The sequence below is a fragment of the Sciurus vulgaris genome (genome assembly GCF_902686455.1).
Source record: "Sciurus vulgaris genome assembly, chromosome: 14".
In the NCBI taxonomy this organism is placed as follows: domain Eukaryota; kingdom Metazoa; phylum Chordata; class Mammalia; order Rodentia; family Sciuridae; genus Sciurus; species Sciurus vulgaris.
In genome coordinates, this window is record NC_136475.1 from 83,313,313 (window position 1) to 83,326,845 (window position 13,533).

General features: G+C 45.0%; 2 protein-coding genes across 6 annotated transcripts in view; one reads left to right on the forward strand and one right to left on the reverse strand.

Annotated features, from left to right (window-relative positions):
• Nucleotides 1-9,003, forward strand: part of LDAH (lipid droplet associated hydrolase) — a 97,783-nt gene extending 88,780 nt beyond the window's left edge. For 4 of the 5 annotated variants that reach the window (XM_079110941.1, XM_079110939.1, XM_079110940.1 and 1 more), the window contains one exon: nt 5,925-7,952. In XM_079110941.1, the coding sequence (XP_078967067.1) occupies nt 5,925-6,116 (192 nt within the window). In that variant the 3' untranslated portion in view covers nt 6,117-7,952. Of the gene's footprint in view, nt 1-5,924; nt 7,953-8,823 lie in introns of those variants that run through there. The other variant, XM_079110942.1, reaches the window with a different exon arrangement.
• A 2,808-nt stretch (nt 9,004-11,811) lies between these two features.
• LOC306643697 (uncharacterized protein) overlaps nt 11,812-13,533 on the reverse strand; it is a gene marked incomplete at both ends in the record, with an annotated part of 64,495 nt that continues 62,773 nt past the window's right edge. The window contains one exon of the mRNA XM_079109933.1: nt 11,812-11,894. Within this exon, the coding sequence (XP_078966059.1) occupies nt 11,812-11,894 (83 nt within the window). The remainder of the gene's footprint in view (nt 11,895-13,533) is intronic.

The window sequence follows — 13,533 nt, forward strand, 5'->3', positions numbered from 1 at the left end:
CAGGGCCCTAAAGGGACCAGCTCCTGTTCCTTTGGCACCTCCATTCCCCTGTTCCCTGGTGCCTGCAGAGGGAAGCAGAGACGATAGGAATGACATCCCTTTCCTTGACCTCTCAAAGTCAGAGAAAGGAGACCAAGCTTCTCACTGAGCATCTGCAACATCCTCTGGTCACTCTTGCCAGTGTCAACCAGCTGTTTATCCCACCACATACATGACAGCTCAGGACACGTTAAAGAAATCAACACATAACCCTAGCAGCAGCCTGCTAATTCAGCACCCCGGGTGCTACATTTCTTTGTAGTATGCCAAGAAAGGGTGTCTTGTGCAGACCAGGCCAGCAGTTGTCCTAGCTGCCACCAGAGTGAGAAGTAACAGGTCCTGGGCACAGGTGCCTTCTTACACTTTGGAAGATTTGTGACCAAGGATACCCAACTGACACTACAGCTTAGGTGCCAGATCTTACAAGGAAATGTAGGTTTTATTTTTTAAGTAGATTTAAAGAATCCACTTCATGAGCTGAGTCTTAGTGGCAGTGTGAGCACAGGGGATGTACTCTGTTCATTAGGTTGATGGCTTGTCTTCCATTCAGTCTCTTTCTTCATGATTTCTGGAAATACACACACACACTTTTGCTTTAGGTTTAGAAAATGTTTAATACCTATGTTTTTCTGAGCCTGCCTCATGTCAAAAGTAGCTTATCAGAAGAAAACATATTTTCTCAAAGACTAATTGAAAATCATGTGACTGCTTTTTCCTCTGACCTGGGAACAATTCCCACTGTGGAGCAGAATGTCGACAGAATCGCTGCCCTACCCCACCAGCACACAGTCTGTGTCTGGGAGGTCTCTCTGTCCTATCTGTCATGCAGCCACCCTACTGTGTGTAAAGCTCTTCCTGTGTTTAGTCTCCTGATCTCACCACTAGCCCACAAGTTAGCTGTTTTTAATCCCCACTTTACAGATGAACAAACAGGACAGGTAGGCTAAGCAACTAGTTCAAGTTCACCTGCTAATTAATGGCAGAACCACGGTTCTAGTCTGGGTGGGTATGACCCTAGCCCAGCTCTTAGTGCTGCACTGGCCCACCATGCCCTCTCACTGTCCTGCATAATGACCATGTAGTTTCATAAACCACTCTATGCCAGTGTAAATAAAGTAATATAAAAGCACCTTGAGAAATCCTTTCACTCTGAGCACAACACCCACAGAAATGCCATTTCCCACTCTGCACAGATCTATGCTGTATTGTGAGCAAACTGCCAAAGGCTGCCTGAAGGCGTGAAGCTTAGTTTATGCCAAACTTGGCTACATGGTGAATTATGATCTACAGAGCTTCTAAAATTCAGTTTATCACAAAGTTTACAAAAGAAAAAATACATGTGTGCACACACACACACATACACTTATTAAGCTGTGAAAAACTGATTTTTATCAGACTTGCCATTCCTACAATACCTATGGCCCCATTGGCCTATTGAATAGAGAGAAATGGATATTTTGGTGTGCTTTTTTTGTTGTTAATATTTTAAGATGCTAATATGTCATTGAATGGGTTTTGTTAGTTACTAGCCAAATCATACTATGGTTTCTAATATTTCTTTGTTCTATTAGTATTAAATTCTCTATTAGTAACGCATGAAAGTCAGTAACTCCAAGTACGTACTCAAAGCTTTGCTGACTTCCATGGGGCAGAATTCCTTTTTCCTGCTTTGGGCTCCCACTGCTTTGTCCCGGCCTCTTGTCTGCCTTTTGTCTCTGAGGTCCAGTTGGTACAGACCTGTTCTCTTCCCTGGTCTTTGAGCTTCTGTCTGCCTCACTTCTAAGTTTCAGCCACTTAGCCCCGTACCAAATGTGGGATATGTTTAGAGTTATTCTTGGTGAAACTCTTGAATTTGTCATCTTCAGCAACTTACTATACAAAAGTTCATAGACCAAAAAAAACAAAACCTGAGCAGGGGGAAATGTTGCTTCTGCATGGTGACAGGCTGCAGCAACTTACAGGAACATCTTCAGAGGGATGCATTAAAGGAAAATGCACCTAAGAGCTCAGAGACTCGTAACCATATTTTCACTTTCCTGTAGAAAACACAAGAGGAACAGCAAAAGTACAGTCCTGGGAAATCAAAATCTAGAAGAACTGAGAAAATTAAATTTTGTGTTAGTAGAAAAAAATGAATTATTTAACATGACAACAATTTGGAAACAAATCTCCATTTCAATAATATGTATTTTATCAACTCTCACGAGTATTGAAACAAATGCTCAGGAGAAGTAAACTATAGGAAATAACTGAGGTTCCAAACCTTTGAATATAAATATCCAGTTACTAGCCTGAGATTCTTAGTTAACAATTGCAGTTTTGGGGGTGGGGGTTTCACAGTTTTTAACATTTTACCAAACCATAATGTACACAAACATGAACTTTGGCAGTGTCTTTGAAAGCGCTATCAATTGCAGTGTTTTTACAGCAGTTTTACCCCATGACATGCGGTGCCATGACATGCAGTGCCCACGTAGAGAAGGCTGTGAGGAAAGGCAGCTGGGTTTACTCCTGTCAGCCATCATTACACTCTGTTAGTTTTCACACCCAGTTTAAGACCTCCCAGTCTTTGGGCTTTGTGTTTTATTACCCAACTTTACAACTCATTCATTGCTTGAACTTAAGCAAGTTAATCTCCCTAAGCCTCAGTTTCCTCTTCTGTAAAGTAGGGATGAGACATCACCCTCCAAGCACTGTTGCAAGGGTACGGTGAGGAGGGCGTGCAGCACTGCGTCTGCTGTCTCATCCTCAGCTTCCACCAGCTATTCACGTTTAATGCCAGTAGGTAATTATGTGCACTCGGGGCCACTGGGTCTTGATGTCCACTTAGTTCTCTTTGTTTCTACTTCACCTGTCCTCCTCCATCCCCCACACCGCCTCCACACACTCCATACTTTTTCATTTTCCTGTTTAGGGTTACAGTGCAGAGTGGCCTGGGCAGATCTATTGCTTGTGATTTATAATCTATAAGGAACAGGAAGTATCTCGAGCCAGTGTTTGTAAAGGCATTAGATAACCACGTGTTCTTCTTGTAAGCCAAGATTTTCACAGAGAGCCCTTGAGTGAATTTAGCCTGAAGAACTTTTAAAACAAAACAAATTTTTAAAAACCTTAAACCCCCCTCCCCGTCAATTAAGGATTTAACCAAACAGAGCCCACTCTGAACAGTTACCAGCCATGGAGAATTAAGAAGGGAATTCAGGTGAACAATGAATGCACTGTTACCTGTATTGAACACGGACATCACTTTTCATTACCTGCCATGGACATCATAGGCCCCCATAATGATGTGAATGTAGTTTGTTTCTTGATACCCTGAGATGCGGGTATAGGGTCCCTTTAATCCATGCTGATTACCCCACTCAACTACACAGCACCCTATTCAGGGAAGGGCCAACAGCTTATCAAGCTGGATCTTGTTGAACATATTTCAAGTTTTAATTGTCTCATTGAAAACGTTAGATTCTTCATGGAAATTGTCCCCAAAATGTCAGGCAGAAAACAACAGCAGTGCACAGTGGTGTTCTTGTCAAGGGACTTTGTGAGAGGAAGTCTTTTCCGCCTTGCTTTCTTCTCACTGCCTCTTCCGTCTTACAGTTTTTACAGGACTCTCCCCAGTAGCACGTACTGGTGGGAAGGTCCCAGTGTGGCTTTCTCTGTGCTCAGGCATCTTCAGGCAAAGGCACGTGGCAGAACACACCTGCTGGACTTTTAGACTTCATGGTGTTATGCTCTGGGGAAATGCTGAACAGTCCTGCATGTGACTGCTGTATATGCTGTTTCCTGAATATAGTTTTCAATATTTCCTGGTGGTAAGTGTAGGAGGTGGTCTAGAGAGAACCTGAAGTTTTTAGCCATATTGGTAGTTAGCTTGTATTGTTAGCAGTTTTTCAAGATGAAGCTGTAGCAGAGGGGTTGCTGAGAGATCCTGGGAAATATATGCTTCCATGACTAGCCACAGTAGTAGCAACTCTGGAGCTATACGAATGAGCTCTTAGAGCTATTGGAAACCAAGAGGAAGGACCAGGCAACTGCTCTGCTCTCTTGTTCTCCAGGAAGCAAAAGAAATTCATATCCTGCTAAGAGGACAATACAAGTTTTCTTTTAAGGGGTTTTGGAGTGTGCAGAAATGGTGAGAGTGGGAGTAATAAATTAAGTGGTATATGTATAAGCCACAGGTCCTCTACAGCATTCCAAACTGGAACCCAAGTGACAACCAGAAAAATCTCTGAAGGGATTTAAAGTAAGCCTGCTCCTCAAGATTTCGTTGCTAATAATTTACCCTCTGGAATACTACATTGTTTTGCTCTTGGAAGTGTTTTTAACCATCTCTTTAAGTATTGGTTAGGTCATAATGTCAGTGAGTGAAGACCATTGCTTTTATAAGAGCAGCCTCTCCTGTCCCATATTCAGATTAGGGTTGAGACAGTAAAACTGTCCCCGGGAACAGTAACACCTGTTTTCCAGACCTCCTTCCCTACCTCTAGATCTCCAGTCTCCCTGTAGATTGTAGCCAGAGTAGTGTTCCTAACAGCCAGACCTGTTCACGTCACTGCATCAGGTAAAAGTCTTTTGTTAGCTCCTGGGGACGTCAGCATGAAGTGCACTTTCCTTAGTAGGACGGCAGAAAGCCCTCATGCCCCAGTCTCTCTCTGCCCCTCCACTTGTCTCCCATCACTGATATTCTAGCCATTTTAGTTTCTTCCAGTTCCCCAGCATTGCCATACTTGTTCATGTTTGTGACTTTACTTGGTTGCACAGACAGAACTCAGGCATCAACTGAGGACTCACTCCTGCACACCATGTCCCCCAGCTGCCCTCATCTGGGCTCTCAGGTGCCCTTATATAGTGGGTGTCCTGTCGCCCCCTCCCATAGCTGTCTTACTATATCTGTTTTCCAGGTTCCTGATACAGAGAAAATGCTCCATAAGTGTTTGCTCAACAGACTAAGGAACAAGTGACAGTGAGCAATCTTGGAAGCTGCAAGTGACTGTGACCAGTGAAGGGCTGCAGCTAGGCATAACATTTTTCCAGCAAAAACAGATGTCATAGGTCATTAAAATTTAGTCTTGGGGGCTGGGGAGATAGCTCAGTTGGTAAAGTGCTTGCCTTACAAGCACAGGGCCCTGGGTTCGATCCCCAGCACCACCAAAAAGAAAAGAAAAGAAAAAAAAAAGAAACATAGAACTAGAACATTCAGTGAAACACAGCAGCTGAGAGAGAGAGAGAGAGAGAGAATATTTATATCCTTGTATACATCACTCACAGGTGCAGGCAGACACCCAGGAAAGGCTCGGTAATGCCTCAGAGGTGGCTCCGTCTCCAGGCAGCCTGCTTGCTCTCACCCAGAGTATAACAGCACTGCCTCACTGAGTTCAGCATACTCTCCAAGAGTCTCTTAGAAATATCACAAGCCCTCTTGGGATACTGTTCACATTCCATCAGCTACATTGAGAAGATTGCACCTATCAAATTTGTCTCTACATTTGTTCCGCAAGCATGTCCCATATGCCATCATGTGTCTTTATTAAGTGGTCACTAGTCGTAATAAGAGTGGTCTTATCAGCTGTCTTCCTCACCCCCATGCCTTCTCCCCAGTGTCCCTCCCAACCTCAATACAATAACTTTGCAGGTAAGTCCTTTTTGTGAGTTCTGGGGAACTTGCCACACAAGGGTCTCCCTACTGGTGTCTTCCCATCTGACCCACCTGACACACTCCTGGGAGCTGTGGGGGTTTGCTGCCTTGAGAGACCAATGCCCTGGGGGGCCTTGGGAGGGGCAGCAGGGCCAGCCACAGGTGTTGCCATTGGAGCACTACAGGCCACTGCGTCACTTCTGTTGGGAAGGAAGTGTTTTCTAACACAGTATGCCGTCTTGTCTTTCAGCTTACATTTTACTATGGTACCATAGATCGCTGGTGTCCAAAAAAGTATTATGAAGACATCAAGAAAGATTTTCCAGAAGGAGATATTCGACTCTGTGAGAAAAAAATACCTCATGCTTTTATCCTCCATTTTAGCCAAGAAATGGCTGACATGATTGCTGACTGGCTGAAAGCTAATCTGTCCAAAATATAATGAGACACAGGAAACAAGCACCTATAGCCAGATCGTGGAGACAGTAGATGTACTAGGCTTAACAGATTTAATTTTCCTTTGATCTTTAATGTTAAAAAAGAAAAAAGTGAGAATCTCTTGGCTTAAAAATTCCCAGCTCCCTGTCTAATGGCTGAAGTGAACATGTGGTGAATCATTCCATAGCATCAAAAGCACATTTTCCAAGACTCAGGAACATTATTATCCACACAAGGACTCCTCTTGGCACAAGAGCCCAGTGGCACTATGTGATGTATTTGGTCAGTGGGATTCCTGCAGACAAAAGAAAAATCTAAATTTAGGTGCCTTTAATTGAGTTGCATTGTAGAATAAACTCTTCTGGAGGAAATTATGAAATACTTAAATGAAAATGTAAAAGACATACTTAAATGAAAATAAATACTGAAGTGAGATTGTAAGAGAAAATACAGGAGACCAAGGAATGTGAAGAGTGTGGTCAGTTGTGTAAAGTGTACTAGTTCTTAACAAGGACACAGGAAGTGATGAGCCGTGGATATTGGCAGTGAATATGGATGGAAGGTGAGAGTGAGCCCAGTCTATCTGAGCACAGGTCTCTCATGAGATCATCAGGGTGACATCATGATCTGCCAGCATTAGACCAAGAATAAAGTTCACCAGACAGTACTCTGGTCAGCTAACCAGATAAAAGAGTCGTTGAAGGATCCCAACTCTGCCTCCTGTCACAGCACAGCCAGCAAGCTATGTGTGGAGCCTTGGCCCGCTAGGTGATGAGCCCCTGCAGGCCCCTCACCTCCTGAGCCAGTAAGTGGAGGCTCTGGGCTGCCCCAACCGGATGCGAATGGGCCCATGTGCAGTTGCTTTTTCTGTGTTGAAGGCCAGCAGCCAGCCAAGTACTGTGCTAGCCTTTGGTGAGAATGGTGTTCTTAACTACTGTGAATTCTTTTTTTCTGAAAATCTCCTAGTAAATAATTTTGGGGAAGGTGTTTTAAATTCCTGAGTACAGCATTAGCATAAATTGATCATTCTCCATTTGCATTATTTGTTGGGAATAAATTATTTTGCTAACAAACCAAAGTAAGCCATTAAACTATGTGAATTCAACTTCTCTGGACACATGGAGGTCTAGAAGAGAGAAGCAGGTTCTCTGGCTGAGAGCAGACTGTATCCTGAGGTCTGAGGAACCAAGAAGTCTCACTGGCTACAGTGACAGTGGATGACCAATCAGAAACATTCCAGTTTTCTCCTAAAGGAAAGCCCTCAGGGCATTATCATTCTTTAAGGACAATAAGACACTCTCATTCCTCTCAAAACTTAAGGCCCCATAATGAAAGATCCAGCTCCAATATGCTGCCAGCCCCATGGTGAGTGTTGAATGAGTTATTGTCCTTTGGCCTGGCTTCTGCATCAGAGCAATTGGAGCAAATGCTGCAGAAGGGAAAAGCCAGGCCCCACTCAGAGTGTTATTGCTGCAAGGGGAAGAGCCTTAGATAACAGGCTGTGGGCACAGGGCTCCACGCAAGTCCTCATCAGCACCTGCATGGGGAGGCCTTCTGGAAAGCTGACATTAGAAGCAGGGACTTGTGACTCCAAGACCTGCATACAGTAGGTGCCTAATAGCACTGAATCACTGCACATAAACAAGAACTGGTAAATCAGACCTACTGGATTAAAAAGTAACATCCACCCCTTTTCTTTTAGATGTTATTTTACAGTACTCTGTATTTCAGAAATCTGCACATACAAAATTGTATAATTTTTAATTTTTAGAGCTTAAAAAAGATATAGGCTCTTAATCATTTGAACACCAGTGAATTTTCAAAATAAATGTTATATCAGCACTTTGACCATGTCTGCCCTGATTTCTGTGTTGGGGAGAAAAGATACAGTGTAAGAGTTTGCCTGAGTTATATTGGGGTTGAAGTCTCACTATTAAAAACCACTTTCTTGTTGCTTCTTTTAAAGAAGGAAGAATCAGATTTCAGGAGACTGAAGAGACTGAAGTCCACTTTCTTTCATTAGGAATTACACAGAAGACAAAAATCAAAAACAGTGGATGTAATCCATTTTTCAGAAGTTCTACCTGTATGTTTCAAGGTAGCCACAAGGATGGTCTTTAAGATTTAACTTCTGCCAGGTGTAGTGCCACATGCCTGTAATCCCAGTAACTTGAGAAGCCAAGGAAGGAGGACTGTCAGTTCGAGACCAACCTCAGCAACTTAGCAAGTCCCTAAGCAATTCAGCAAGACCCTGTCTCAAAAAATAAAAAGGGCTGGGGTGTAGCAGTGGTAAAGTGCCCTGTACGAAGAAAAAAAGAAGAAAAAAAAAAAAACCTTAGAAAGCTGACTCATACTGAATGGAAAGTGTCAACTGGAGCACTGACCCACAGTTTTCTGTTGTCTGCTCTGGGCCTTCAGAGAAGCTCCAGAGGCAGTCCCCCCGCAGCTCCAGTGGCCTTATGTCCAAGGCGGCCAGAGCCTCTGGCCATCACTTCTCTCTACTCAATGCCTGGAGAGCCAGCAAGCTCAAAAGCCTTGGTTTTTCTTCATCATACATTATATTACAACAATAGCAATCTCAGACTAAAGACCACAGAGTCATGATAACCCAACACCTGAGTCTGTCTTGGGTGTTTTTGTAATAAAATATTGAACGTGGTCTGCAGATTCGCTGAAAGTAAGATAATGACTAATTCACCTTCTGATTTCAGTGGTTGTATTGTGGAGAAGTCGGAGAATGTCTGAGGACTGAACGAAGTATCGGGGCCATGGAGTGTCATGTCAGTTTGCTCTCAAATGGTTCAGGGGAAAATAATGTTCTACTTGCAAAATTTTTTTTGGAATTTTGAGGTGGTTTTGGAATTTATAAAAAGTGATAAAAAAAAAGAAAAGCCCACAATGTTCTCTCCTGCATCTGTCTCTCCTTATTTCTTTTCCAGAAAGCAAATTTCTTCATGCCAGTAAATGGGAACCTGGGTTCAAATTCCAGATCTGTGGTTTATTAGGTCTTTGAGGCTACATAAGACTTCACACCTCCCTGACCCCCTCCCCAATCCTTAACTGAAACTGGGATAATATGAGTACTTATCTCAGGTTTTCATTCTGGGGAAGATTTTTTTGTTTTGCTTGTAATGGGGAAGCAATGAGATCTTGCATGTGGCACTTAGCATCTTGCCTGGCTTATGGTGGATGCTCTATGGAATGGAGCCTAAGGGGAAGGGATGACAAACCTGTGTTCCTCTACCTGGTCTTCAGGGCAGTGGAAGACCCCATGCTAACTCAGTCTCAGCACTGTGTCCCAGCCTGTAACTTGACTCTTGCAGCCGTAGCATTTCTGGCTCATACACTGGGGTGACATTGCTCACCTGGCAATGCTTTCTGGCCCCAGGCCACTCGGTCTCCCCACATAGCTAAGGATGTTCTCACAGTTGACTTAGAAAAGGTGCAGGAAGCAAAGCATTTCTTAGATAGCATGAGACACTCTCTTTGTTGCTGCCTTCTCTTGCAGGGGAGAAGAGGTGAGGACGTATTTATGCTGCTCCTTCCTTTAGGGGTAGGACTGAAGGAGAGGCCAGAGGCAGGGACTAAGTGCGCTGTCTGAACAAATGTACCTGTGGGACTTTGAGCCAAACTCTCCTGAAGGAGGGGTGAGGACAAAAGTGTCTGAGTGTCCTTCTGATTGCCTCCCAAGGGGACTGAGATTCATGACAGTGTCCCAAGCAATTGTAGATAAGTGATCACATTGGCCAAGTGGAGAGTGGCTTGGGACATGAGTTTGGCCTCTCCAACCTGAACAAAGACATCTCCAGAGCAAGCTTGGTGTCACTGAGTGTGAAGCCTGACAAGACTACTGGTGATGTCCTCAGACCTGGAGAGGGCCAGAGAGCCCTCTGGTTGCCATAGTTTTATAAAGAGAAAGCTCCTAGAGAGAGGGAGGAGGCTACCCCTAGGTCCAGAAGGACAGATAGAACTTGGATGGGTCAAGAATCCCTATATGGGCACAGTAGCTCATGAAGGCCTCCAATCCTGGGGAACTCTGTGCTGTTTCTAGATCATTCCTGAAGTACAAAGGTAAGTGCCTTGCTCAAGATCTGGCAGCTGGTAGGAGCCCTGGTATTCCATTTCAGGCCATGGCTTCATCCCCTTCTTTCCTCTGCACCATGCTGCCTCCTGGAGGCCCCAAGGAGAACCTCAAAAAAGTGGAAGGATGGGAGAAGGAGTCACCATGAAGGGCAAATGAAGGCCTGCTTGGCAGTGGAAGTGAAAAGCTACCGTAGTTGGTAACAGCTGAGCCATTTTAAAAGAACAAAAGCTTCACCAAAAGGTTTCCAAGGCAAAAACTGCATCCAGCAGTAGGTTAAGAGAGGGAGACTAGAGACTGGTCATAGGCTCAGCACCTCTGCCATGCATCTCTGGCACCTGGTACTCCTCACCAGACTCGGTCACTAGTCAGTCCCTCTCCACACGTGCTGTGCTCTTAAACCTTGGCTTCAATTTTGTCCATCCATACCCCACCCCATGAGACTTGGCCCCAACTGCTCCAGCCTCCTCCAGCAGTCCCTCCTCCCTCAGAGCCTCCATGATTCCCTAGCCCTGGCTGCGCTGAAGCACTCATTGTTTCAGAAGTGATGCCTTTACTGATCTGCTCACCACCCCCACCACCAATACTCCTTTCTGTCCTTCAAAGGAGAATTCTGGAGGATGGACCATGTCTTAACTACCTCTGCACTTGCAAAGCTTAGAGAATAGGGCTTGCCATGTGGAATACTGTATAATTTGGATATCTACATTTCTGCAAGTTTCTGCCATGCCTAATAGGCAAGCTCTTAAGAAATGTGCATTCTCACAGTTGGTCGGACAATCAGGAAAGCACAATTCAGGGCCTCCTCATCCTCCATTGGGAATGTCAGGGCAAGTGTTGGTTACATGCACTTGCTCTTTTATCCTGTAAGCATTTCCCCAGCAAAGCAATGCACAGCCGGGTCAGAGGGATCCAAGCACATCAACTGCTTGTTTCCTGGCACCAAGGATCTACAAGGAAACAAGGCCCCTCCACCTCATGGCGCATTCATCTCGTCCAGTATGACTGTAATTATTACTTCCAATCTTCTATGATTAGAAAACCTCTGGGGTCTGGGTATTAGCAACTACCAAATATGTGGCTTATTATTTGTTGAGCATTGGCCCCATGCAGCACCCCAAGTGGGAATTATAGCAACAATACACAAGACTGTGCTTGGGGATAGTAGAGCATTCTCATTTTGTGTTGCATTCCTCAAACATTCTGACAAAAGGGCCTGTGCTGACCTCTCCACACTGGGACAGATTTCCTTGCTGGTAAGTCTATGGGAACATTCCTCTTCCCTGAGATGGGAATGTGACCCCATGACTGGGCGTCCATTACAGCCAGGGGGTGTGGGTGCACCTGCAGGGTCTCCCCTCCCTTACAGAGGGACTAGAATCCCGCCTCTGCAAATCCACCCTGCTCAGTCTCTGCAGAACATCTGGGCTTCCTCCTACTGGCCACTGCCAAAGGGCTGTGCACCTGCATGTGATTAGGACTCAGCAGACGCCCACAGCCCCAGTGTTGATGGCTGAACGCTGGTGACACATCCCAGTGGACACATTTCTGCCCTGATCACTGTTCCTTCTGGGATGAGGTTCAGAGGCCACAGGAGATCCATGCATCCATACCCACGTCAGGTACCACCCTCAGTAGAGCAGCTGTTGGAGACATCTTCACCTCTGCCTGCTTGGAAATAAGCAGGCATCAGGGGCAGACCTGTAACAACAGGGCCAGGAAGGGAGCAGAGGGGTTGGTCTTAGCCCCTTCTTAGAATCGTCATTACAGAGCCTTTCGGACTTACTCTTGTCAGTGTTTGGGAAGTCAAATAAAAGTGAAGATGCCACCCGGACCGTCCTCTCTCCCAGTCACTGCACCTTCTCCACTGAATGTGGAAGCCTCTACACAGAATGCTGAGGTAGGCCAAGTGGAGACTACACCACAAGAAAATGAAAAATTGACCAACGAAGAAAAAGAAGCATGATGAGGCTTTACCCTCTGCCATGGCAGGGTCCAGAGCTTGCATATTTATTGTGCCTGCCAAATGAGTTAGTTAAAAAGGGAACACAATTTCTCTTCCAAAAAAAGAAAAATTCTCTTCATTTAGTAGTAATGGAATTAAGGAGCAGGAGAGCAGCTTTCATGCTCCATCTTTCAGCAGAGGGAGAGACTCCCGTGACCGAGGGACTTGCATTCACATTACTGTGGGAATAGTGGATTCAGAGAGGACAGGTACTGCCATCACTCTGATGGAAAGGTGGGTCACACTGACAGACTCCATGTCCCCCCCTCCAAGAGGTAATGCTGGTAACAAGTCCTTAATGAGGGCAAGTCCCTGTCAGCTCTGTCTAATCCACTCCCAGGGACATTTAAGAAACAGGTGAAAGAGCTTCTCCTGCATCTGTAGGAAAAATCCCATGTGACACCAGAAGAGCCAGGGAAGGCTGCAAGGTGGTCCTACCCCTACCCCGTGCCAGGACAGACACTGGAGGATCCAAGGTGGCATCACTGAGCACACAGGATCTTTCCTTGTCACAAAGAGGACTGAGCAAATGTGACCTGTCAGTTGGTTTCTCTGAAATATGTCATTGGCCTTGCAGAGAAAGCTGCCCCAGTTGGGCCTCATGCTGTGGGACCTTGGAGGGTGACTGTACAGAGGCACACCGTCTGGAGGAAGGTCACTGCTACAGCAGCCTAAAGCACATGCAAACCCAGAGGCTTCCCTTTCCTACTGGGTTTGGAGTGAACACTCAGGATACAAATTAGAATGTTCATTTCCCAAAGAGAAATTATTTTCCACAGCATTTTGGCCTCATCTCCCTGAACCAAGCTTGATTTTTTTACCCTCCTAGGCAGTGACATCATACAGTGTGGGGCTGCACACAGTGTCCTATGAGATTTCACAGGGGGCAGCATCCATATGCCTGAGGCCCCCCATTCCCCCATGCACATCTGAGACCCTGGTGTTAGAAGGGGCAGCAGTCAGCATAAAGACTAGCAGCACCAGGCCTACCTTTAACTGTCCCTGTTTGAAAGCAGTCACTCCTAATGCCTGGATGCTTGGCTGTTGTCCTCAGATACAGAGGAGAACCAGCCTAACACCGAGGCTGAATAATAAAAGCCAAAACACTGTTCCCTAAAGACCAGTCATGAGCAGTTTTATGAATAAAATATTTAATCAACTTATCTGTACAAAATATCAAATGGTTAATAACAAGTATACGAGCATGTTTAACAAATATATACTGCTATGTAATAATCAAGAAAAATAGAGTTTGCTGTTTTACAGGTCATTTACATTCTGATATGTACAATCTATTTAAATTTGAGAATACCTATACACATGGATTTATACCTG